General features: G+C 46.5%; 2 protein-coding genes across 5 annotated transcripts in view; one reads left to right on the top strand and one right to left on the bottom strand.

The window, feature by feature from the left end:
* The window catches only part of SLC25A26 (solute carrier family 25 member 26), a 166,223-nt gene that overhangs the window by 131,499 nt on the left and 9,054 nt on the right, over nucleotides 1–25,670 (top strand). For 3 of the 4 annotated variants that reach the window (XM_075005837.1, XM_075005836.1, XM_075005834.1), the window contains 3 exons: nucleotides 4,126–4,190; nucleotides 6,076–6,149; nucleotides 16,633–20,125. In XM_075005837.1, coding sequence (XP_074861938.1) covers nucleotides 4,126–4,190; nucleotides 6,076–6,149; nucleotides 16,633–16,729 — 236 coding nt within the window. In that variant the 3' untranslated portion in view covers nucleotides 16,730–20,125. Of the gene's footprint in view, nucleotides 1–4,125; nucleotides 4,191–6,075; nucleotides 6,150–16,632; nucleotides 20,126–25,670 lie in introns of those variants that run through there. The other variant, XM_075005835.1, reaches the window with a different exon arrangement.
* LRIG1 (leucine rich repeats and immunoglobulin like domains 1) overlaps nucleotides 20,257–25,670 on the bottom strand; it is a 134,217-nt gene continuing 128,803 nt past the window's right edge. The window contains exons 16-19 of the mRNA XM_075005833.1: nucleotides 25,168–25,293; nucleotides 24,511–24,657; nucleotides 23,121–23,432; nucleotides 20,257–22,897 (exon numbers count right to left, since the gene is read on the bottom strand). Coding sequence (XP_074861934.1) covers nucleotides 22,677–22,897; nucleotides 23,121–23,432; nucleotides 24,511–24,657; nucleotides 25,168–25,293 — 806 coding nt within the window. The 3' untranslated portion in view covers nucleotides 20,257–22,676. The remainder of the gene's footprint in view (nucleotides 22,898–23,120; nucleotides 23,433–24,510; nucleotides 24,658–25,167; nucleotides 25,294–25,670) is intronic.

Below are 25,670 nucleotides of genomic sequence, written 5' to 3'. Positions count from 1 at the left end.
TTGTTAAAAAATAAGTCTCTAAATATCCCTTTGGTAACTAATTACATATGAAGTTTCTTGCCTGCCAAGTGTTAGTAGCAGTAGTATTGCAATAGAGATCAGGTTACCAACAAAGCCCTCACCTGTGATGTTAGGCATTGTACGTACAGACACATAGTATGGGACAGTCTCTTCTCTGAATTGCTTATAGTCAAAGTAGGTACGTCTTCACTACTGAGAAGATCGATGCTGCTGTGCACAACCTTCTGGAGCTGTATTTAGCGTGCCTGGTAGTGAATTCACAGGGTGCCCGCATTGGTGCTGGTACTCCTATTCCTCATTAGGAGTGAGGGAAGGCCTCCCGCAGTGAAAACTGCGCAGAAGCGCGAGTTAAGGTACATCAACTCCGTAATGTATGTATGTGATTAATATAGCTGCAGTTGCCTACCTTAATTCGATCTTCCCCTAATGTCTACGAGGCAGGTAGGTTAACAGAAGAGTCTTTGGTCTGGATCCAGGCTAGAGGTTATATTGATTTAATGAGATCTGTTTCTAAATGGCTGTAGTTAAAGTCCATGAAAAAGCTGAATGTCAACAAACTCTGAAATGCCAAGGAATCATGTGACTTGTCTAAAGACTTCTCCCCGGAAGTCTTTGGGAGGGCTAGGTATTGAGTCCAGGTCTCTCAGCCCCGTACAGTCCTTCTTTCCCTGGTTCCTTCGGTTCTGCTTAGGGTGTTTGGGACTAGAATTGTTACTACTTATTGGCTTTTTGATGACCTAAATTCACCTCCTAGTGAACATGTGTGGAAAGGAAAAAAACAAACCATAAGTTCCTGGTCCTATGATGTGTCCCGAGGGCCCCCCCCACCCCCGGACTCATTGTCAGAGCCCTACATGTGCGAGTCCAGGATCCTCAGCATTTCACAGGGGTTATTCAGCACCTCAAAGGTTGGGGCATGACCATCTCGACCAGTTCTGCTGAGGCACCATGTTCTGAAGTAACTTTTTTTTTTCATGGAATCCAGCCAGCATTCCACATGGAGCCTGGGCAGTTCATTGCAATTGACTGCAGTGGAGCTGCACGTTGTATATAAAGCATGTGCGTTAGTCTTGGCTGGAGAGGTTGTAGCAGGTGACAGACTTTCCTCCTTTCACACTGCGCCCTTCTCTCTTCCCTCCCTCTGTCCATCTCTCCTGTTTTCCCTTTCTTTTCTCCTCGGTTCTTCCTGCCAACAATATTTCACAAATCCCCTTTTTTGAGGACTCCTCCAGAGCTCAGTGAGAACGAGGAGTCCTTTCATCAACATCATTAGGTTTTCGATTAGGCCGTTACTCCATTCACCTTTTCTCCCATCTGTAGATTTGTAACAGGGGGGCATTGTATGTTGATCTAATCAGATATTGCCTCCAGTGTCAGCTCCTTTGCTGAAGTCTGTAAATGTATTCTGCAGCTAAAACCTATCAGAATAAACTGCCTGCTGAAATTTGGTACCTTAATCTATTTGTTGAGGCAGTGGGGGAAGAAAACCCAAGCCTAGACACAGGCACAAACCCTCTGTAAATAGAACTCTGCCTGTATTGCGCTAGACTAATTGTAATTCACCATGTTATAAACTCTGGGAAGTGATTTATTTCAGCAACAGCTAACTTGTAATCATGGTGATGTTACCAAATACCACAATGATAATGTTAAGACACAGAGAACATGTTGCACTTGTACTTCCCTTGTGCTCCTTGGTTCACCACAAAATTTGACCAAACAATTTAGAGGTTGGGAGAGCAGGCGCAGAGATAAACCAAACAAGCTGAATACACGGTCCTTTTTGGCTTCCACTTCTAGACAAATTGTTGGATGTTTTCTACCTTAATCATGATTTACTGCTTTGTGGAGAAAAAAACAGCATCAGTATGTTGAATTCTATCCAAAACACCTGTTCCATTAGTGCTGTTGAAACCGTAGTTACTAAGGTCAAAGATCTGTGCGAGACCTGTCTGTCTTACTGTTTCTGTACGTACATGTTTTTCACACATGCAGTCAATGCACTTTTCTATAGAAACACAGTAACCACAAGCAGAAATGTAAATGAGATATTGAGTCCTCTCATTGCCAGCCATTAATAATCTAGTCCACAGGTGCTGGGCCTTGATTCATATAATTGTTTCCTTCACTTTGGACCCTTGGCCAGAGAAGCTGGTTAGAGCAGCCTGGGAGCTGCTCTAATTTGTCTCATTTGGCAAGGCTGCCAATGAACCTTCTGTCAGATGAAGAAAGCTGGAGTGCAACATACTCAAGTGAAACCTCAAAGTCCTCCCAACCCTGAACATATACTCTGTTCTCAGAACGGAAAGGAGCAAGGTGTAAAGGCAACCATGGTTGTCCGTGCCTTCTGGGAACTAGCATATGCTAAGGAAGTCGCTGTTTGAACAGCACGAAGGGACCAGAAAGAGAATGAGAGCTCATTTGCACTACTGCAGAAGATTTTCCAGGTTTTAATTTTGCGTATGCATGCAATTGAGCTCTCCAGGGTCCAAGTCGACCCTGTACTCCAGCGGACAGGTGAAGAGTAGGGAAGGTCAAAGGGAGAAACTCTCCTGTCGCCCTTCCCCTGTTAAGACAGACGGATTAGCTGAGCGTAGATATGACTGTGGAGGGCCATGATTGCCTACGCTAATCAGCATGGCACGAATGAATGAAAATTCCGTATCTGTGGTTGGCTTCTATGCCCAGTGTAGACATAGCCTGAGAGTCTGACCTGGTGTGTTGGGGTGTAAAAGCAGTGGGATGGAAAATCCTATGGAAGCTCCTGTCTCAGCTTCTGAGTTCCTGCTTCATTCGGTGACCCTGTCTGACTGAAGAGAGAGCAGGCATGGACGGGGTGTGTGAAAAGGTGGGCTGCCGGAAATGACTGGAATTGCAGGATTCTATCAGAGAGGCTGAAAAGCTGAAGAAGTGGGTCTCTCCCTGGAAGCTCATCACCTAATACACTGCAGTGTTAGTCTTTAAGGTGTTACAGAGACTGCTGGTTTGTTTTGTGAAAATAAAGAGACTCTTGTGCCCTCCAGTCTCCCTCTGGCCCAAGGCCTTCCCCAACCCACCCTTCCTCTGCCCGTCCCTCTCCCAACCCCTGGCCCGTAAACTGGATCCAGGCCCTGAGGCTCAGGGCTCTGTAGAATCCAGCCCATGGTAAGGTGGAGGGCGCGGAGCCTCAAGCCTCATGGGCTGGATCAGGCAAGCCGCAGTCTTGATTCAGACCAGGGGCTTTGGTGGGGGGCAGGAAGCGGCTCTGGGCTCCGGTGCTGGTTGCTGCTGTTCTCCCGCTGTTCTTCCAGGTGGAGGAGCAGGAGCAGCCTGGGCAACCTGCCTGGAGGCTTCCTACCTCTGTTCTAATTGGTCAGAATTTCGGCCAATCAGAGTGGCAGAGGCTGGTGCACCCAGTTGTCCAGACCCTGTGCCCCAGACAGCTCCTGTGTCCCCTCCCATCCAGACCCTCACTTCCACCTCCTTTCTGCACCCTCCCTTCCAGACCCCTCACCCCCCCGACCCATCCCTCTCAGCCCCCTCCCACCTGGATCCCACACCCACTTCCTGCAGCTCCCACCCACACCCTTCATCTCCCCTTCCCTCCCAGACCCCCCTAATCCCTCTATCCCCTCCCTTCCAGACTCCACACCCTTCCTTTCACGTAGACTCACACTCCCAGCCTGCACCCTCTCTCACCCAGACCCTCACCCCTCTCCTACACCTCCCTCATGCTCTAGTCCCCCACCCACAGCCCACTTTTGCACTCCACTCTGGCCCAGATCCCCCGCCTCCAGCCCATTCCTGCACCCTCCCTCCCACCCAGACCCCACAGCCCTGGACCTCATACGGTCAGACACCACACCGGTGAGGCTCTTTTTTTCTCCCCTCACTTCCATGGCCCCTGACCGATTTGTTGACCGGTCAGTGGCCCCCGACCTGAAAGAGGTTCCTCACCCCTGCTCTTCAGAGACTGCAAATAAATCTGGCTTTTGAATGGAGGCCTGTGCTCTAAGCATTCATAATGAAATGGTTTTGGCCTGCCTTGTGGGAATTGTGTGGGGGGTGGCATACATGTCCTGCATACAATGTCTCACTTGTGTTTTGGTATTTTAATATGCTCAGGTGGATTTGCAGGTGCAGTCACCACACCTCTAGATGTAGCAAAGACAAGAATTATGCTGGCAAAGGTAAGAGACGGAAGAACACTGAGCATATGGACAGGTGTGTGGTTTGCAGTGCCAAAACTTCTCCACGGTAGCAGCAAAATGAAATACAGCCCCACACCTATCGCTATAGCTTCTGCTCTTGTACTTTAGGCCAGGAGTTTATGTGACTGTTCATTACGTGCATGGATAGAAAAGGTGTTACTTTACATTGCCCTTTAATTGCTACTCTTATTCTTCCACCTCCCTCTTCATGTCTCCCAAAGGAGCCGTCTTAGACATCACTGTGTTTTGTGCTAGTTGTCTTGATACACGGAAATCTAGCCTGGCAGTGGCTAATGCAAAAGTCTTAATGACAATTTTTTTTATAGGGTCAAATTCCCTAAACTCAAACTCCAGGCTGGAATGAATTCCTCTGAGTTTTTATGACAACAACCTTGCATTGCTCTCCACAGGCAGGCTTGACACCAGACTGTCTGTCCGAGAGTTTCAGACCGTTGCTGTGACTCTGCCAGGGATGGCAATAGCCGGAGCGAGTGCAAATGCCGAAGTGGTGGTGTTTTAACGAGCATGTCATCTGGCCCAGCCCACAGCATGTCTACACTGTAGGGAGGTTAAAATTTGAACAATTGGTGTACCCTGTTGGGGTCTGTTATCATTTAAGGAGCTGCACTGGTGGAGCCAAGAGTTACTCCATGTGAGTCAGGTCTCTTCACTCTCCATGTAAAGAAACCAGGTGTTTCTCGCTGGCCATTTGCACCTCATCTGATGACTGGTGCTGTGTGATAGACACAAACCACCTTGCAAGCAAAGTGCTTTCAGCATCTTCGTGTGTGTTCAGCAGGTGTATATCAAGGAGACAGCGTGGCCAGTTGGGTAGGGCATGTGGCAAAGTCAGAAGAGGTGCATTTTGTTCATAACTCTTCCACTGAGTTCTGGGAGCATCCTGGGCAGCTTACCCTACATTTGCATTTCCAGACCTGGAACAGAGTGGTGGTACTGAGACACCTCTTCGAGGGAAGTGGAAGTTCTGAGATGGACGGTGCCAAACAACATATCATCTTGTGTTAAGCGCGGATCATTTGGCGTCCAATGTGCCAGATGTATCACTTAATGAACCGTAATATTGTTTGCCCTGCAGTTCCTTGTCCAGATTTTCTGAAGGATAGTCTGTAGTACAGGTTGATTCTCTCTAATCCAGCACCCTCGGGACCTGACCAGTGCCGACCCGGAGAATTTGCTTGACCATGGGAGGTCAACAGTGTCGAGCAGCATCACCACTTCCACTGCTTACTGGGCTCTTAGAAGACATGTAGGCGTAAATTAGAGCTAAATAACAGCACAGAACACTGAGAGCCAGGGCTGGTGGCTGGAAACAAACTTTATGGGACCACAGGAAACTTAGCTACACCCATGAAAAGTGGACATGCAGCTAACTTAATTCATGCCAGATGGCCGATGTTGCCAGGCAAGAGAGTGCTGGACTGGGGAGGTTCAACCTGTACATGTTGTTAAATTCCCAGGCAAACTTATGGGTTTTGAAATGAGGAAGTGGCAACAATGCCAGTTAATTCTTAGCTGATGTATTTATGTTGCGGTCTGATTAATGTCTTGGGTGTATGGGAGGCAGCAGAGCCCACTGGATAGGAATTTGGAACCCGTGGGTTTCATTCCCAGTCCTGCCACTGGCCTGCTGTGTGGGCTGGAAGGATGGCCTTACTACATGTTTGTAAATCGCCTAGGATCTCGCTTAGGGCCGCTAGACAGTACCACAGTAATGGTCATGTGGGTGTATTTGCTCTGTACTGCTGTGCAAATGGATAGGTAGCTTGAGAAATAACTGGATCTAGCTGATGATTGGTCATACAGCTGCCCAATCAGTTAAGGTCTTTTTGTTCTTGTGATACAGGCCGGTTCCAGCAACGCCAGCGGGAATGTACTGTCTGCTCTGCACAGCGTCTGGCGGTCCCAAGGGTTACCTGGGTAAGGACTGGCTTGGGAGAGAACGTTTGGGGGACGCATAAGTTTAAAAAAATATGAAAGAACTTGCTGTGCACAAGGCCAAGTAGCTGTCAGGCGTGGGTGTGTTTGTGTGTACGTGTACATTGCCTGACACTGTGGAGCCTCTAGTCAGTGGTTCCCAACCTTTTCACTAGTGCGGACCCCATCATGCCCCCAAACTGTTTGCAGAGAGCCAATTCTAGCCACTATGTACATGGCATTACATGAAAAAGGAAACCACAGCATAGATTTTCAGGCCGTAATTAACAACATCATTGGAGGATATTTAATTTAAAAGTAGTAATTGCTTGTAACCTTGCAGTTTGTTTAAAACTTATTTTCTCTGGTCATTTTTATTTATCTTTTATCTCTTTTTACGGATCCTCTGCAATACCCTCACGGACCCCAGTTGGGAACCATTGCTCTGGAAGCTACTGCATTACAAATTTTAACCAGCTTTGTGTAGGCCCCTCCCTTCAGTGCCAGCAGGAATCTTTCTCCTCCAGCTTTCCACACTTCCCCAGGAGCTAACTTTGTGCAAATATCAGCAATGCCACCTCTGCCCCTCTCTTGCCCCCCTTCCCAGCAGGCAGCGTGGCAGGAGGAGGGAACCCCATCACCCTCTGCCCCTAGAGCTCAGACAAGAAAACAGAGGGTGATGAAAGCAAAGCCACTGAAGCTAGGATTTAAAGGTGTTTTCCTTCCTCTCACTGGGATTCTGTGATGCTGCATTTTGGTCACGGTGTGGTTCTGTGTAAAGCTGTATGTCAGCCACTCACGGTCTGTAGGCAAAAAGCGCCTCCCAGCAGGGAACAGACTCGGAGCATGCCCTGAGCACCAGAAAAATGCTGAAACACAGAGAGCAGGAACGCTGAGGGCAGTGGTGTCGAAATGTGCATCCTACAGCTTCTTCCATCCTCCTGCCTTGCTCAGCTTTCCACACCAGGGGATTCATAGGAGGAGGACATCCCTCATGGGCTAACCCTCCAGTCCTCTCATGCCTCTTTGCAGGTGAATTCCTCAGCCTCTCAGCACCCTGTCTTAGGCTGCAAATGGGGAGACTGGTTAGGAAGGAGAATTGACGGGACTTGCCTGAGCTCACAAAAGACATCCCTGGTGGGGCATTACCATTGGGTCACACACGAATTACATACGTGTGTGTGTGTGTAGGCAGGCAGGCAGCCAGGAATGGTGATAATGAGGCCGGCAGCACCACTTCGAGTAACCAGCACATTCGATTAACCAGCAACCCCTGTTTCTCATGCATGTGGGATAACAAAGCTTGTGCTCTGTGTGTTGCAGCAGCATTTCCTGCCTCTTAACAGGCCTGATTAAATGTTATGCATTGGACCCACTTGGATTTCTATAGTAAAATTGCATTCCTAAAAAATAATCTGAATAGTGACAGAGCTCAAAGTACCAGTCTGTCAGCACAGCTGTTTGAAGCTTAATGCACAGCTCTGTCTCCCAAAGTAATTAGCTACTGAATAGGTAAGAATTAGTTGCAGCAATATGGCAGCAGGATGTATTTAATTCAGAGGATGCAATAATGTTTCAGGCACAAGTCAGAAGGCCTGCAATTTCTGCTCAGCTTTACAAGGCCCTTATTGTGTGATGCCATATGAATCTCCTAGCCTCCTTGTGCCTTGGTTTACCCATCTGCAAGACTGAGAACAGTGCTTCCTGCCCACACAGGCAGTTGTGAGGACTTATTAATTAGGGTTTATAAAGCATTTTGAGATGCTTTGACTAAAGGTGCCACAGGCTGTTGAATTAATGCTGATTTGCATGGGTATGTAGTCGGTGCTGTAGTTCCTATTGGGAGTCCACACAGAATACAAGTCCTAAAACTATAACAGCTGATGTGCATTGCCCAGTCCATCTGCAAGAAGAAGACTGTGATTTGGAATAGTAAACCCTGGATTCGGCCTGCACCTACGGCGGGTATACAGATCAGCTGGTAGTTGTTACTGGGCCTATGAGATTGCCATTATACATATCCTATGAGGTAATAAAGTCTGTAGTTACTGGAGTGACACATGCAAAATCCTCACGGAGCGTTAACTAGGTGGGGACAAATGCAGCGCTGGATGGGTGCAACAGATGTTGCTGGTTTTTCTTTTTTCCCCCTCTTCCTTAATAAGAATTATTATGCAAATCTCTAGCTTCATTTCCCATACTTTTTCAAATCAGGCTGTCTGCAAGTGCTATGCTTTTGCTGTTTTGGGGCCTAGAAATCACTAGACAGGCAGCGCCGTGTGTGCCTGCCACTGGATGGATGTTCTCCAGTCTAGTTGGAGAGAATTTTCTGTAACACTTTATCTCTGTTCACACAACTAGTGAACGTTTAATATTCCTTTTACATAGTGGGAGAACACCTCAGAACAACTGGCAGGAAATTCCTGAGCACTTAGTCCAGGAAGTATGTCAGCTGTTATGCCCACACCAAACTATTTCTTTGTATTGTCTCAGAATGTATTGTGATAGCATTTCGAGGGTCCCCCGTCTGCAGACTGGTTTTACGGACAGTATATGACTGCATGTGCTTAAGAGGACTATGGGGTCTGTGTTCAAAGGAACAAGTCATAGTTCAGCACTCAAATCCCGTTTGATCTCTAAATCCGTCCCCCACCCCTCATCCCCTGGTAGCACAATCTTTATGTTCTTTCTAGGCTGTTTCACAAGTGCCCACTTTAGATAACCAGAAATCAAACTCTGCCTTCAGCTTGTGCCAGTGATGGCATAACAGCAGTGCCCAATGGCAATTAAAGGATTGCCACATTTGTGGGTATTGTCCTTTGGGGTTCGCCACACCCTCACCTTCAAATAAATGCCCTCCCCCTCCACCAGAGCCGGGAACCCCCAGCTCACCCCTGCCAACTGAACGTCTTCCCTCTCCCTCAGAACCAGGTCCCCCCCGCCCCCCATGGCCACTCACCAGAGTCGCTGCCACAGTAACCACACTGGGGCAGCGCCAGAGCCGGACCTGCAGCAGCAGGGCGCCCAGAGCCATGGGGGGTCTGAGGCAGGAGCCTCAGTGGGACAGAAGCTGTCACCACTGCCACCGCACGCTGGGGCTTGTGCACAGAGCAGATGGAGGCACTCGTGTGCAGCTCTGAGGATCCACATTTAAAGGCTCCAAAAGCCGCATGCGGCTCCAGAGCCCAGATTTGCCACGAGGTGTCCTGTTTGCCACATGCGGTGAGTGGCCAACGCATTGGACACGGAGGGCATAGAACCGAAGGGCGACACAACTCCTGAAAGCTGCACACCGGCAGAATTCCAAATAAGGAATCCTGAGAGCAGATGATGCCTGAAGGGTATCAGCTGTGAGGAGAAGGAAGGGAGCCTGGGAAAAACAAGTGTAGCCATTCCTGTGCTTGCTGCCAATTGTAGTCATCAAAGCCAATCTGAATGTCGAGCTTTTTTGGCAGGCTGCAACGTAGAACAATATGTGGCTACTCCCCTAGAGCTCAGATTGGAAGAGAAGGAATTCTGGGGCAGAGGGATGCCTTGCGTGGTTGGCTCGCTTTCTGTTTTGCACCTAGTAAGTACATGTGCTTCAGGCCAACAAATTCACATGGTTTTCTGCCCAAGAGTGTATTCTGCCCAAGGCCTGTATTCATGCCTATTTCCCAGTGCATAGAACAGGGGTGAGAGTAAAGGAGCAATGTGCAGCCGACCTCAGGTAAACTCCCATTTGCAAATGCCATTAGGTGAGCAAGTTTGGAGCTGCCTGTGCTAGGGCAGACTTGGGTACCCCTTGCACCTTTTATCCCATGACCTAGTTGCATATTATCACTGCTGATGAAGCCCTACAGCCAGGAGATTGGCAAGTGTTGTTTTCCCATAGGAAGAACGCAATGAAGTGACTTGAACTCCATCAATGGCTGTTCGTCAGGATGGGCAGGGATAGTATCCCTAGGCTATTTGTCAGGGCTTGGAATCAGTGACAGGAGAGATTACTTGATGATTAACTGTTCAGTTCATTCCTCTGGGGCACCTGGCAGAAGACAGGATACTGGGCTGGATGGGCTTGTGGTCAGACCCAGTATGGCCGCTCCTATGTTGTCGTAGCTGGTAGCCCAGCAGATCCTGCAAGCTATGGGTCCTAGCTCCCTATTTTGACTGCTAAGCAAAACTTCCCCTCACAGTACTGCACTCTCGTGGTCTCCTTCCAGCTTACAGCAGATACATGAGAGCAGAAGGAAATGGGGGCAGCATCGCTGGTGGAACTGAGGGGGATGCAAGAGGAGAAGAGGCCAGAGAGGCAGTTTCTAGATCCCATACTCAGGTATCCGTCCTGCTCACGCGATAGCTGTGGCTGTGATGGACATGTGCAGTGCTTTAGTAACGGCCTGCTGAAATTCTGCAGGGGACCGTGGCTGCGTAGCTGGAGAGCAGTGCTGTATCGTAGGGCTTATCCCATGTGTGCTCCGTCAGCATGTGTCTTGTACAAATTACTCTGTTTTCAAGCTATAATTATGGCAATAGCCCCAATGGCTGTCTAGTGCAGCAGTAAAACGTTTCCATCTGCCTGTATGCTCCAGGCCCCTCAGCAAAGATCATTATCACAAAACCAAAGCAAGTGCAACTGGAGGTTTACCAAGCACAGGGCCTGACTAGCACTGGGGCTTGAGAGCAAGAGGGTCTTGAATTGCTGCAGGAATAGGCACTGCTTCCCCAGTCATCATGTGCCCCAGGACTCGCACAGGATTACACAGAAATGACTCTCACTGCTGGTGGGAGCTGTGCAGCTGAATGTCTGGTCCTGTTAGATAAATATTGCTGGCCAGGCCAGTTCACAGAAGCCAGGGTCAGCAGAATCTCTCCCTTTATTCCACTGCAGTGTGTCCTGTTTACATCAGGCACAGTGTGATGGACACGATCACCATTCCTTGTACTTAAGTGCGGAAGTTTAGGTTAAAGGATTGAAGACCTAAAACTATGTGCCAAACAGTTAAAGATCTTACATAAAATGCAGGTGAACACAAGGCCCATGTGTAGGACTAAGTGGTCAGGTCTGAGGTTTATAAATGCCAGAACGGGGAAAGCAATATGTGGTCCACGCAGTCTTTGATAATGGACTTCCAAGGGCTGCTAAAGTGACAGAAGAGTTGTAGGATCAGGCGTAACTACTGTAGCTGTGTTAAAAGCACATCGTATTGTGATTGATTTGCCTGTTGCTGCTTGTCCTCGCTATAGTTTTTGAGATCAAATTCTGCTGCATGACATTGGCTCAATAGTGTGTCAAGGGAATCTCTTCCTGACCTGAGTTTACTGTGGTTTGGCTCTATGGTGTCTAATAGTGTGTTAAGTAGTTGGTAACCTGTCATGGTTTTCTTACTTTGCAGTCATAGAATCATAGAATCCTAAGGCTGGCAGTGACCTCAGGAGGTCATCAAATCCAGCCCCCTGCCTGAAGCATGATCAACCCCAACTAAATCATCCAACTCAGGACTTTGTCAAGCCAGGACTTAAAAATTTCTAGGGATCGGGATTTCACCACCTCTCTCGGTAACGCATTCCAGCACTTCACTACCCTCCTGGAAAAATGGTTTTTCCTAATATCCAACCTGCACCTCCCCCTCTATAACTTCAGACCATTGCTCCTTGTTCTGCCCTCCGTCACTACTGAGAACAGACTCTCTCCCTCCTCTTTAGAGCTCCCCCTTCAGGAAGTTGAAGGCTGCTATCAAATCACCCCTCAGTCTTCTCTGCTGCAAACTAAATAAGCCCAAATCCCTCAGCCACTCCTCATAGGTCATGTGCTCCAGCCCCCTAATCATTTTCATTGCCCTCTGCTGGAGCCTCTCCAATGCAGCCACATCCTTTCTATGGTGCGGCAGGGAGTGGGGAAAACTGGGCACAGTACTCCAGATGTGGTTTTACCGGTGCCAAGTAGAGGGGAATAATAACTTCTCTAGATCTGCAGGAAATGCGCCTCCTAATACACCCTAATATGCCATTAGCCTTCTTGGCTACAAGGGCACATTGTTGACTCATATCCAGCCTCTCATCAACTGTAATCCGTAGGCCCTTTTCTTCAGAACTGCTGCTCAGCCAGTTGGTCCCCAGCCTGTAACAATGCTTGGGATTCTTCCGTCCCAAGCATAGGACTCTGCACTTGTCCTTGTTAAACCTCATCAGATTTCTTTTGGCCCAATCCTCCAATTTATCTAGGTGACTCTGGACCCTATACCTACCTTCCAACTTATCTACCTGTCCCCCAGCTTAGCGTCATCCGCAAATTTGCTGAGGGTGCAATCCATCCCCTCGTCTAAGTCATTAATAAAAATGCTGAATATTACCAGCCTTAGAACTGATCCTTGGGGCACTCCACTTGAAACAGACCGCCAACTAGACATTGAGCCATTGATCACTACCTGTTGGACCTGATTGTCTAGCCAGCTTTCTATCCATCTTACAGTCCATGTATCCAATACATACTTCCTTAACTTATGGGCAAGAATGTTGTGCGAGACTTGCAAAAGCTTTGCTAAAGTCAAGGTATATCACATCCATTGACTTCCCCATGTCCATAGAGTCCGTTACCTCATCATAGAAGCTAATCATATTGGTCAGGCATGACTTGCCCTTGGTGAATCTATGCTGACTACTCCTGATCACTTAGCATCTTCCAAGTGCTGCTTAATAGATTCCTTGAGGTTCCCCTCCATGTTTTTTCTGGGGACTGAGGTAAGGCTGACCAGTCTATAGTTCCCTGGATTTTTCTTCTTTCCTTTTTTAAAGATGGACATGACATTTGCCTTTTTCCAGTCATCTGGGGACCTCTCGTGGTCTCCACTACTTCTTTAAGATAAAGCACAAAGGCTCTGCAATGACATTTGCCAATTCCCTCAATACCTTGGTTGCATTAAATCTGGACCCATGCCTAGCTTTTCTAAATAGCTCTTAACCTGTTCTTTCCCCTATGGGGACTGCCTACCTTCTTCCCATAGTGCATTGCCTGGTGCAGTAGTCTGAGACCTGACCTTGGCTGTGAAGACAGATGCAAAAAAGCATTGAGTACTTGAGCTATTCCAGCATCATCTCACAAAGTTACCTCCCTCGGCCAGTAAGGGCCCTGCACCCTCCTTGATCGTCTTCTTAGTGGTAACATAACCTGTAGAAACTTTTCTTCTTACCCTTCGCCTTCCTGATTGCCCCCCAGCTTTCGTGAGAGATACAGTAGTCCCCTGAGATATGTGAGGGTAGCTTTTCTGCGTACCCTTGCATGACTCAAATTTTGCATATGTTGGGGCAGCCGGGGAGAGAGAGGAGCCAGAAACCAGGCAGCAGCCTGGCTCCTGGCTCCCCTGGGCCTGCGGAAGCCAAGTGTGGCTTCTCCCTGGCTCTCCCACCTGGAGGAAGCTGGGGAGAAGCCATGCCCCCACATCTGTCTGCCCACCTGGCTCCTCCAGCAGCGGGGAGCTGGGCAGGCAGACAGATGCCATGGCATGGATTCTCCCAGCTGGGGGAACCTGGTGGGTAGATAGCCGCTGCTGTGGGGCTTCTCCCCTGCTTCCCCCAGCTGGCGGACCTGGGGGCTGGAGCACTTTTGATTCACGCTTAACTCATGTTAATGTGAGTTAAATTGAATTGAAATCACACATACCGGGGGATAACTGTATATTTATACTACTCCTTAGTCATCTATCTGAATTTCCACTTCTTAAATGCATCCTTTTTGTGTTTAAGCTTGCCAAGGATTTCCCTGGTAAGCCAAGCTGGTTGCCTGCCATGTTTGCTTTTCTTACTGGTATCGTGAGGTTTGTTCCAGTGCCTTCAATAAGGCTTTACAATACTGCGAGTTCTCCTGGACTCCTTTCCCCTTCATAGTAGCTTCCCAGGAGATCCTGCCCATCAGTTCTCTGAGGGAGTCAAAGTCTGCTCTTCTGAAATCAAGGGTCTGTATTTCACTGTTCCTCCTTTTGTCAGGATCCTGAAATCTACCATCTCATGGTCACTGCAGCTCAAGTTGCCACCTCTTCTATTTCTTCTGCTAGTTCATCCCTGTTCATGAGCAGCAGATCAAGCTGTGCAAGGCCCCTGGTCAGTTCCTTCAGCACTTATGCCTGGAAATTTCCTCAATATTCTCCAAAATCTTCCTGGATTGTCTGTGTGCTGCTGTATTGGTCTCCCAACAAATGTCAGGGTGATGAAAGTCTCCTGTGAGAATCAGGGCCAGACTTCTCTTGGCTGTCTGAAGAAATCCTTCTCTGCCTCATCCACCTGATCTGGCGGTCTGTAGCAGACACCAACTACAACATCACCACTGTTGCTTCCACCTCTAAGCTTAACCCAAAGACTCACCTGGCTTTTCTTCCTCCATATACTGGAGCTCTGAGCAGTCACACTGCACTCTCACATACAGCGCGGCGACGCCTTCTCTTTCCCTCCCCTGCTTGTCCTTCCTGAACAGCTTATACCCTTCCATGCCTGTGCTCGTTATGTGAGTCATCCCACCAAGCCTCTGTTATTTCAATGGCTTCAATCACTTCTTTGACTGTGCCAGGGCTTCTAATTGTGCCTGTTTAGTTCCCAGGCTTATTTCATTTGTGTACAGACACCTGAGATAATTAACTGATTGGCCTACCTTCTTTCGACTCAGAGGTCCTCCTTTGTCGTTTCTTCCCAATACCTCACTTCCCCATTTACCTCAGGTCTTGTGGCACCGTCTCCCAAGGAACCTAGTTGAAAGCCCTCCCCAAGGATGCTCGATCTTCTCTTCATCAGTTACCTGCCGTAACTGCAGGTAGCATGTTGCTTCTCTCAATCACAGCCTTTGCCGGTCCATGGCTAGCACTGCTGTTAGCTCCATTTCCTCTTTCACAGAGTGCAGTACAGATACCATTGGCAAACTAGGTCCAGGCATTTGATTGATATTTTTCTGTGTAAAACTCAGAACTAATTGCCTGAAGTCCAATTATTGGTATGTTTTAAGGACAGCCCAGGGCGTTGGCACTAGTCTGGAAATCAAGTGAGCTGGCTACAATTGCCTGCCCTGTGGGAGCTTAGCAAGTCTTTTAAATCCAGAGCAGAGCTCAGTGGTACTTAGATACTTCAATACAACAGGTGCAGGAGTGCAAATTCTGGAGATACGAATTGTACCACGTAAAGCATTGTGCTGTACTTTTCTCCTGTGGACATAACTGGTGTGAGCTAAAAGGCTCCAGTTCTCATTACCATGTCATCTTTGAAACAGCACTGATAGTAGTCTGGCCTGTGCACCAGCACTGTTCATGCAGGACAGTTAGAGCAGTGGTTCTCAACCAGGGGTACTTGGATCCTTGGGGGTACACCAACTCATCCAAATCGGTTTCTCAGCTTGGGGCTGGAGGATGAATGAGTGGCCGTTGCAAGTGCAGGGATGGGATTCAGGTGTGGCAAGTAGGGTTCCCTGTCACAGGGGGGCTCAGCAAAGCTAAAAGACCGTGGGCTTCAGACAAAGTTCACAAGTGAAAAGTAAATATGATATTTATCTTCTAGTTGATTAAAGTTACAATTTTAGAGTGAAAACAAGTCAGCATTTTTCAGTAATAATGGGCTGTGACACTTTTGTATTTTTATGTCTGATTTTGTGAGCAAGTAACTTTTAAGTGAGGTGAAACAGAGAGTACACAAGACAAATCAGATTTCTGAAGGGGGTTCAGTAGTCTGAAAAGATTGAGAACCACTGAGTTAGAGCACCTCTTTGCATTTTTCAGTCCCTTACTCTGCACTCAAGCACAGTGTATACTAGCCTCTAGTGTCACTCTGATGATTTCTCCATTTGTAAAACAGAGATCCTACCTCCCAGGGTTGCTGATGATGAATGCTTTGAAGAGCGTGCTCACATGCCACAGAAAGAAACTATATGACTATACCAAGAGTCTATAAAATTATGACAAGTGTGGAGAAAGTGAATGAGGAAAAGCTACTTTCTTGTTCCCGTAACAAATGAACTTGTACTCACCCAATAAAATTAACAGGTAGCAGGTTTAAAGCAAACAAAAGGAAAGTTTTCTTCGCACAACGCATAGTCAACCCGTGGAACTCCTTACTAGCGGGTGTTGTGTAGACCAGGACTTTAACACGGTTCAGAAAAGAGTTAGATACATTCATGGAGGTTAGGTCGATCCATCAGTGCTTATTAGCTAGGCTGGGTAGGAATCCTTAACCTCTCTTTGTCAGACACTAGAAATGGGTAACAGGACAGGAATCAATTCTGTTCACTCCCTCTGGAGCACCTGGCATTGGCCACTGTCAGAAGACACAATACTTGTCTAGATGGACCTTTGGTCTGTCCCAGTATGGCCGTTCTTATGTACTAGCTTTAGATAGGAGGCAATTCTGCATGAGCACACTCAAGAAGGCAGCCAGAGAAAGCTAACAGATTGTGTGTGGAGCAACTGGAAGTGTAACATCTGCTCACTGCTAGTCCATGACAATGTAGGAAGCATTTTTCCTTCTTCTCTTTCAGATTGTTTGCAGGCGTTGTCCCTCGAATGACAGCAATCAGTCTGGGAGGCTTCATCTTTCTTGGGACATACGACAAAACTCGCAGCTTGCTGCTCTGACTTGGCATAGTGGTTCCTGTGAATCGCAGCAAAGAGCCAAAGATCTGCTGCTCTGAAGAAAGAATACCCTCATAAAGATTCTCACCCTCCTTCTCAGGCTTTTTTATGTGGCTGAGTAGCTGTTCAACAGCTTAAACTTGCATTTTCGCTATAAAAAAGACCTTATATAATCCAATTTCCCTAACTTGAAGTTTCCCAGCCTGAAAAGCAGTGAAGTCATAGAGAGACTTGGTGCCAAAAAAGCAACATGTGGGAGTAAACAGCTAATTACAGCAGCTGCAAACAGCAGTATCAGAACTCATACAAGCAAAATGTTTAGCAAACTGAAAGAGCATGGACTGAGCAACAACGAGGGAATAAAGTCAATTTTCCTTATTTAGTCAGACTTGATCTTAAGCATCGGGGCTGTTTTCAGTTCAGAGGAAGAGCTGACATGCCTGCAATCAGCAGGCGCTTAAAGACCATAGAAAATAGTCACAGTTGAGAGGGTTCTGGGAAAAATCATGTCCATTTGTTTCTGATTTGAGCCATATTTAGAAAGTTTATACCACTGTTTTACCAGCAGGTGCATAGCAAGCGCTCTTGCTTGGTAACCAGTGCAGGGGTTTTTTTGGTTTTTTTTCATATTAGACCCAGATTTCTCTTGTAAAAGTACAATGCTGTGTTATTTTACAGGTAGCTGGTCCAACAATGCTGCCTATGAAAAGAAACGCAGTTCTTGCCTTCCTCCACCAACTGCTTTTCCTCCCCAAAGCTGAAGCATTTGTGGTAGGGGGAGCACACAGTTGGAGAGGCCAGGCTAAAGAGAACAAGGGGCAAATAGAAAAAACAGGTTCTCCGTGATGAAATAGCAGGTTGAGCAAAACAGCTTTCATGGGTGATGCTAGTCTGTTCTCAGACTGTATCTAGTGTCTTTATGTTAAAGGAAGGAATTTATGGTTAAAATCTGAGTAGATTGTGCAGGGTATTAAAGGACTTACTAAGTGCTTTGCAAAAAGCCATACTTTCACCTCAATTCAGATGCTTGTGAGGAAATCCAACAGTTGACCTTTTGACCTCTATGTACGGTCGGAGAGCTGGTGATACTTTTTAAAATCACCAATAGTCCTACTTACAACTGCTTCATTAAGAGGCAGAGCTTTCCTGTTAGGTGTGACTAGCAGCTGGAGGGAGAGAAGCAGGGCTGGCACATGCTGGAGGCAAGCAAGCTGAGGGGCAGGAACTGGGCAGCCTCCGCTTGCCTGGAGGATGGGGGCAGTGATTGGCAGGGTAGGAAGACAGGGAAGAAATGGAAAGGAAGAGGGCTCAGCCCCCATCCCAGACAGTGGTCAGAGCTTGGGGGCGGGGCGGGGAATTAAAAAAATACCTGCCCCAGGGCAAGGGGAGACAGGAACCACTGCCCCATCCATGCAGAGGGCTGTGGTAGCATAGCCACTCCCAACCCAGAGATAAGCTGTTTCTACCCTTCCCTGAGCCGAGGCAGCAATGGGAAGATCGCTGAGGTACTAAATGGTCCTGGCACGCCCCAGTGCATTACAGTCCAAGCTTGATGAGCTCGGGGGAGCTGAGCATGTCAGCTGCAGGGTCGGTGCAGCTCATTCAGCTCTTCCACAGTGCCCATCACACTGGAGGTTTCTTTTGCAGCCAAAGCAAAATGTCCCACCCCACATGGTGCCAAAGCTCATGGTGTGCTGCAGGCAGGACAGCGGCTGGGCTGGGCTGGGCTGCAAGTGCTTTCGCTGGGTGCCATGCCCTGGGACTGCAGGAGGGGGCAGCCTTCCATCCTTTGATGCTTGGATGGGCTCCTCCAGGCCCTTGCAGCTGGGCAGCAAAGCCAGTATGCTGGTGGGAGGAAAGAACCAGGGGCTCAGCACCTGAACTAGGGGACACCCATAGGCCTGACTCGGCACGCTCAGGGAGGAGTTGCAAGTTGGGCATGTGGCAAAGCGCCGCCTGGGGAGCCGGGTTTCCTCCCCAGGTGTGCAACCCTGGATGGGCCCGAGCTGTACAATGGGCGTAACCGTCCCCCAGGAGCCGCTGTGCAGCAGGGCCAGGGGCCTGCAGACTGGAGCAGCTGGCTCTGCAAGTGCCCTGGTGAGTGCTGCAGATGGGAGGCTCCCGCTGGCCCCTGCCTGCTACTGAGAGGTGGGCCCCAGGCTGACAGGGGCACATCAGCTACTGCTGCTGCCAGGCTGTAAGCCTCCTTGCTGCTGGCCAGTCTTGGCCAGCCAAAGGGAGGGAGGTGACCATGGCTAGTCAGCAGGTGGGTGAGTGGCACAGGTTAGGGCTGGTCTCATCCTAGGTGGGGGCAGATCCTTCACCAGTAGTGCTTCCCTGCAGGGCTCCCCCCCCTACAGGGCCCCCCCCTCCCCCTTGCTTGGAGCCCAAATGGGCTAGTGCTAGACTCCCTCCTGCCTGCAGTAAGGGAACGTCCCTGCCGCCTTGTGTGTGCCAGCTGCCGCCGCACTAAGGGCCACGAGGACGTCAGCACTGAGCCACGGGACCATGGTGGGGACTGGGGAGAGGGCCTGGCGCCATGCTGGAGCAGGGGGCCTCTAGTGCTGGCCCAGCACTTCAGCACTGTGCAGCATAGACCCCCCCTGCCTGGGCTCTGCCTCCAGCCTCATACACTTTTCCTCCCATACTGCCTGGGGTGGGGCCAGAGCTCCTGCCATGTGCTACTCTAAATCGGCTCACAGGCCAAGAGTGGCACATGTGCCAGGGATTGCCAATCCCTAATTCCAATACTTCTTTCAGCCCCTGGCCGTGTCTGCACAGTGAGCCATTGGTGTGGGGTGCTAGGCTACCCAAGTGGAGTCCTCCCTAACATTCTCTGGGGTAAACATTATTACTCACTCCCTGTGGAAAGAGACACATTCAGTGACAAATAATGGTGAGAGAGACCCTTAGTCCTTAAAATAAGAAAAAAAGGTCTTCAGTGGCAGCATCTGCCTAAGAGTGCATTAAAATTTAACTATATGTAATGTCTGAAAAGTTCATGTTATTCCATAACTGAAGGCCAAAAATGGTCCACACTAATGTCTTTTAGTTAACCCCTACATTTTTCATGTATGCTAGCAGAACTCCCTTCACGGCTCAAAGTACACCATTTTTGAAAGGGCTGCATTTAAAAAAAAAAACAAAAAAAACACCGCAATGCTGTGTATTTGCTTTAAGCACAAACCTAAGCTCATCCCCAACCATGATACTGCAACTGAAGCTTCCATACCAGGTAGCTACCCTTTTATGAGTGGGACTATGAAAACCAAAAACATAGCTGAAGCTGTCCTGGAGGTGGCCCCTCTGGCTGTGGCACCCATGGAGTTGTGTTTGTGAGACGTTTACTTCACATAACTTCTTCGCTGTCTGTCTCAGCTTCAAATCGCCGCTCTCCCATCTCATGGTCATCGTGCCACTAGATCCACTGTTGAGACACAGTACAGAATTCTACTTCCTTGCTGATGTTTTGAAAAGATCATGTCCCAATACTGTTAACACATTTTCATTTAAAAACACAGACACGTGTAGCAAATTCTTATTTTATTTGTCAACTGAAACTCTGAAATGCTCACTCCCAACCAAAAAAAAACCTGTAATATTATATAAATGAACCTTTATTAAAGACACTTCAATGCCATTTGTTAGACACTTCAATATTTTACATTTTTGCAACGTACAATATTGTACCAAATTTCTAATAAATAACTTTGTACACAAAAGTAATACTTCCTCTTTCACATTGCCTCTCAGAAGCAGCAGATTCACATATTTAGTGGAAGTAACATTAAACAGTTAACTTTCTTTAAAAATACATTATTTTCAAATGTTAATGTGGCAAATGTGCTTAATATTTGCAATGGTGATGACATTTCTGCCAGCAAAATTGGTCAATTAAGTCATTCGCATCTTCCTTGTCCCAGTCACATCCAACTGCTATTTCCACCTTTAGCATTCGTTCTAAAGTATTTTCCTCACCTCATGGGACAAAGACACGATTTGTTTACTGTCTGTCGTCCATCTCCTTCACTTTTGATTTGCTGAGTAGTTAGAAATTGGCACTCAACAGAATTAGTCACCTGCCACAAAGTGCAAAAGTGTCTACAGTTAGAAACTGGTCTAGCTGGCAAAACGATGCCTTGCTTCATAAAAGCCAGGTTCAGTCTTCTAGGCCACCGTTCTTAAAGGCCTGAGAGAGCAGTTTATTAAGAATGAATGGTTTTCTTTTAGTGAAGGTGGACTTTGGGGCTAGCTTAGAATAATGGGGTGAGTCCCCTTGGCCCTGATTTAGAAAAGTAATAGATCTTTAGTGTTGTTTGGAACACAGCTGCTTTTCTGAACCAAGGTCCTGATAAGCTCCCAATTCCCTGACACCTGCTGTGAGCTACTGTAGAGATGTGAGTAGGGTTTCCATCAAACCCTACTCCGATGAAACTGGCCTTTAGTTGCTTCTAAGAAAGAAGAAAACAAAACACAACCAACCGTTCCCCAGAGTAGTCATCACCAAAGTCTAGCAACTTTGTATTAGCAGAACTCAAATTCCAAAGAACTGAAAACAAACCGACCCATCCATCCACAGGTACCCACACCAACAGAAGCAGCCTTTCTAAAAATGAGAAGCTTCAGACTGAAGTTCTAAATGACAGTGCTATTTGACCAGCTGGGCTATTGTTTTGTTTTGTTTTAAAATGGATGAGCTTAAAAAGCACATAACACGTAGTGCTTGTCCCTTTAAACCAGTAAGGCCACCTATCAAACTTTACCTTTGCTTCCAAACCAGACTACTTCTGAATAGCTTGGAACTTCTGTATAAATGAGTAGTCCTGGGTCTGAAAGGAGCAGCCACATGCAAGGACACAGTTAGTGTCTGTGTATATACCAATGTGGTGTGCTGCTGGTCAAGGGATCCATGTACAGCAAAGAGATGGCTTAATATAATGCCACAGGAAAAATGGGTCAGTTCTTGCAGGCATAGTCTGCACACAGCCAGTATAACAGTAAATTCGGCGGGTGAAATTTGTGAGCAGTGCGAAGAATTAAAACAAACCCATCCCCTCCTGCATGTATTTCTGTTGTTAACAATTAGTTTAGCTTTCTGTTTTTCAAAGGTGCACAGTAGTTTAATTCAACTTGCATCTGTGCTCTTCTCCTGTAATTTACAGGCAATCACAGCTATAATTAACCTTTAGCTCTTCACTGCAATTCTAAAGAGTAATGGATTTTAAGTTCTTCCGTTAAAAAAAAAAAAAAAGTCAGATTGCTATGAACTGCTTCCTTTTTGGAAACTGTTTGGCTCTCCCTATAAATTCTATTGAGCATTTTTTCAAATAATTTAAGATCTCAATTTAAACCTGTGAAGTGCAATAAATTTCAGGGGGGAGGGGATTTGTGCTAAATAACCCAATCAATGCTTGATTCAAAGGAATTTCCATGGCCAAGCAGGAGAATTCCTTTGAAACAACCTGGGTTTTCAAAGTTCTGCTTATGCATTAAGGCACCAGAATTCTCTCTCATGAAAAATTTTAACAGCAACCTGATACTGAAAACAATATTGCCAAACCTTTGTAAAGTTTCATTCAGTTATCCATGCACTAACGATTAAAATAGCCTCTGTAAAAGATATATATAGATATTTATATATAATATGAAAACTCTTATGTACAACTGTATCAAATACTTTTCTCTACACAATCGTCCCGTGCATTTACGTGCTTTGTATGTAAGTCAACTTCTGAATGAGTAATACTTCTCACTGAAGTTGTAAACTATATACAAACAGGTGACGCTCAAGTAGGAGTTTGTTCCCCACACAAGCTTGCTTTTCAGACCTCGTTTTGTTTTCCTTTGCGAGGTTATTTCCAGAGCTGAGGTAGCAGTAAGTAGCCTAGGTATTCTGTGCAAAAAAAAATTAGTAGGTTTGTTCATTTGCACATGGCAGTTTTCCCCCCTCTCAATCCATTGGTGACGTAAACTCATGGGTAGAGTCCAGCAACTTGGGTAGGTATCCATTGGAAAGAAGAGTTTGTTTAACTTCAGCCTCATGCTGTAGATCCAGTGATGTTGGTGAAATATCAGGTGTCCCTTTTAGCGGCTTAACTGAGGCTTCTGAAAGTGAAGCTCGTAAGTTAAGGTTATTATGCTCTGAAACCTTTGTTAAAGGTTGGGAAGAGCCTGTAAGAAAATAAGAACAGTAGAGTGGTTGATTAGCCAATGCACCGAATGTCATCCTTGCCACAACACATATAACAATAATTAAAACCCAACCACCAACCATCCTACATTTAAAAGTAAAGGTTATAAGTGCATGGCATGGCATTGAGAGGAACCAGGACATTTACGTCATCTGAAAGGTACCATGAGGTGGTGGGAAAGAGACCCCAAGAAAAACATGTACCGTGTCTGTCTCCACACAGTGGGTGATTCGCGCAGGATGACGGTGGCATTCTGTCATGGTTGCTGGGATACAGAGTACTGTCGGCATCTGTTCTTTGACTGCTGGCAATCCTGATGCACTGTTGTTGGTGAAGAGGGTGGCTACCTCTGCTCTTGCTCCTACTTGGCTCTCTTCTGCTTAATGCATTTTGGTGCGTGTTATCCACAGTCTTAGCTGGCTGAGAATAATATTCCGGATCCTTGGGATAAATGTTGACATTCAGACTGTCTGTACTTCCGCTACAGTCAGTGCATACCACTGGCAGGCTATATGCTTTGTGAAGGGACAGAAAAGGGCAACAACTGAAGTTCAATACAACCAGCTGGAAGAAGTCATCACAGCACTGTGTATTTGGAGAATAAAGGACATCTCAAGCCACCCCTCTGCCACATGTGAGTCGCATAAAAATCTATTACTTTTTATTTTCCCACTAATCGTGGTAACTACTGCCTTTTCCAGAACTTTTGATCTCCCAGTATTCCTGTCATTCAAACTACTAGCTCGGCTCCCTTACCCCATGCCACACCTTTTTTTCTATTGGATCTGGAAAGACACCTTACAGGTTTCATGCATTTAATTATCCATTGCTATTTCCTACTTCATGGCAAAGAAGACAGTGCAGGAAGGGAAAGTAGAATTCTGTGGTGACTGTTTCTGAAAAGGAATAGGTTATCTTTCCAGTACCACTGTTTTTCAAGAGACTTCCTCAATTTAAATCACGTTTAGCTCTGAAATATTTTTCCTGTGGTTGCTCATCATCAAAGAGGACTACAGCTTGAAGTGAGAAAAGGAGCAAAGTGCTGTTTAGTTTTTCCCCAGGTTATTTTATCTGCACTCGGTCAGTTGGTATTCACCATTTACCCTACAGAATTGGTTAATTTTCCAGGCTGTCTGAATGGCTCTTCCATACAGCATGGAGAGAGAAAAAATTGTTTCTTGAAAAATAGGAAAATAATCGGAAAACCACCCACAGGGTCAAAAAGACAGTAATGCAGGTGTAGTGCCCAGAACTACTTTACTTTGAGTTTTGAAATTCTGATTAATTTCAACTTGACAGTCCTTTTCAGGCCTGTGTTGAAAACGTAACACCTTCCACTTGAAATTGCTCTTCTGTGTTAGAAGAGCCTTAAAGCTCCCCAATCAAGCTGCAATGGTGTTGATTCAGAGTCACAAGTCTGCCTATTTCTGGCTGTTCATTAAGCTCAAACTATAGTTATGAAGAAATAAGTATGAGAAAAATGAACTTGCTCTATCTGCAACATGTCTTCTCAGTTATAACACACTGACTCTTCAGTGATTTCTGATCTGTGCTATCCTGAAATGTATCATTGCAGATTAATGTGTTCTTTACCTGTCTTATCTGGAACAAGCATTCCATCAACTGCATCTTCAGTTTTCCAAGTGTCTTTTTTATATCCTACGCTCAGCTTCGGCTGTCTACAAGTTACAGTGGGAGCTTCAACATCTGGACCCCTTCCAGCATCATTCTGACACACACCTATAACAAAAGAACCACCCAGTTACAGATTACAACCATCTGCGCTTTCCATCGAAACCCTCAGTCATTTAAAACAGCATAAAGGATTGCCATGGAAATGCAGGATAATTGAGTCAATTTTTCAAGGAACAAAATGCTTTATAGACTCATGACAATCTTAATCCGGACATTTAACCTTTCAACTTAACCAGCTGCCTTTTTAAAGATTGCATGATGTTAGCATGTAATCTGTGAGTCTTTTTTGGCAATGCCAATGGATTTTATATTAGAATTTAGTTGTGGGTATTTCTAGAGCCAAAGAACTAACCCAATATTGGCCAAACCCACTCTTCCAGGCCTGAAATAAGGAATCAGTTTTAATGAGTGATATTATTTCTGGGAAAGGTGTTCTGGGTCAACCAAGCAATTCCTTGTTACATCAAGAACCTAGGCCTTGTCAGTTCTGCTTTAGTTCTCTTCCCATATCCTACACAAGAAATTACTTTATAAATATCAAAATCCAATACATACCATTGTTCTCTACGTGCCCATTAGGCTGTTGGCTGTTATCAACTCTGATAACTACCTCCTGTCTGTCAGAAAGAGTTCCCTGTGAGGACAGATAGCTTGGCACATCAGGTGGTACTATGGTCTCATCTGCAACAAGAGGTCATGACAAATGTGAACTTCCAGCATTTCTACAAAAGGGTTTTTGCATTGTTGACAGCATAATTTCCACTGACTTTCAAGGAGACTCAGGTTATCCATTTCAGAAGTAACCGGTTACTTTAGATGTCTACATCATTGAGTGACATCTTAAAGATACCTGATTCTTTGGACCATGTTGTGCAGCTGCCCTCTGAGGGCCCCTTTACTTGAGCGTCTCAAAATTTATGCACTAAAATCCCTAGGGACTTATGAAAATCTTGGTCTTTTGAAAATGGGACATGGGTCAATCTCCTAAATAGTATAGGAACCTAAACAGCTTTCATAACTGCGTGAATAGAGAAGCCTGCAGCCTGCATGCTTTCTGC

This window comes from Carettochelys insculpta, chromosome 11, assembly GCF_033958435.1.
Source record: "Carettochelys insculpta isolate YL-2023 chromosome 11, ASM3395843v1, whole genome shotgun sequence".
Taxonomy (NCBI): domain Eukaryota; kingdom Metazoa; phylum Chordata; order Testudines; family Carettochelyidae; genus Carettochelys; species Carettochelys insculpta.
The sequence above is the reverse complement of the archived record's forward strand: the minus strand, read 5'-3'. Positions and strand labels throughout refer to the sequence as shown.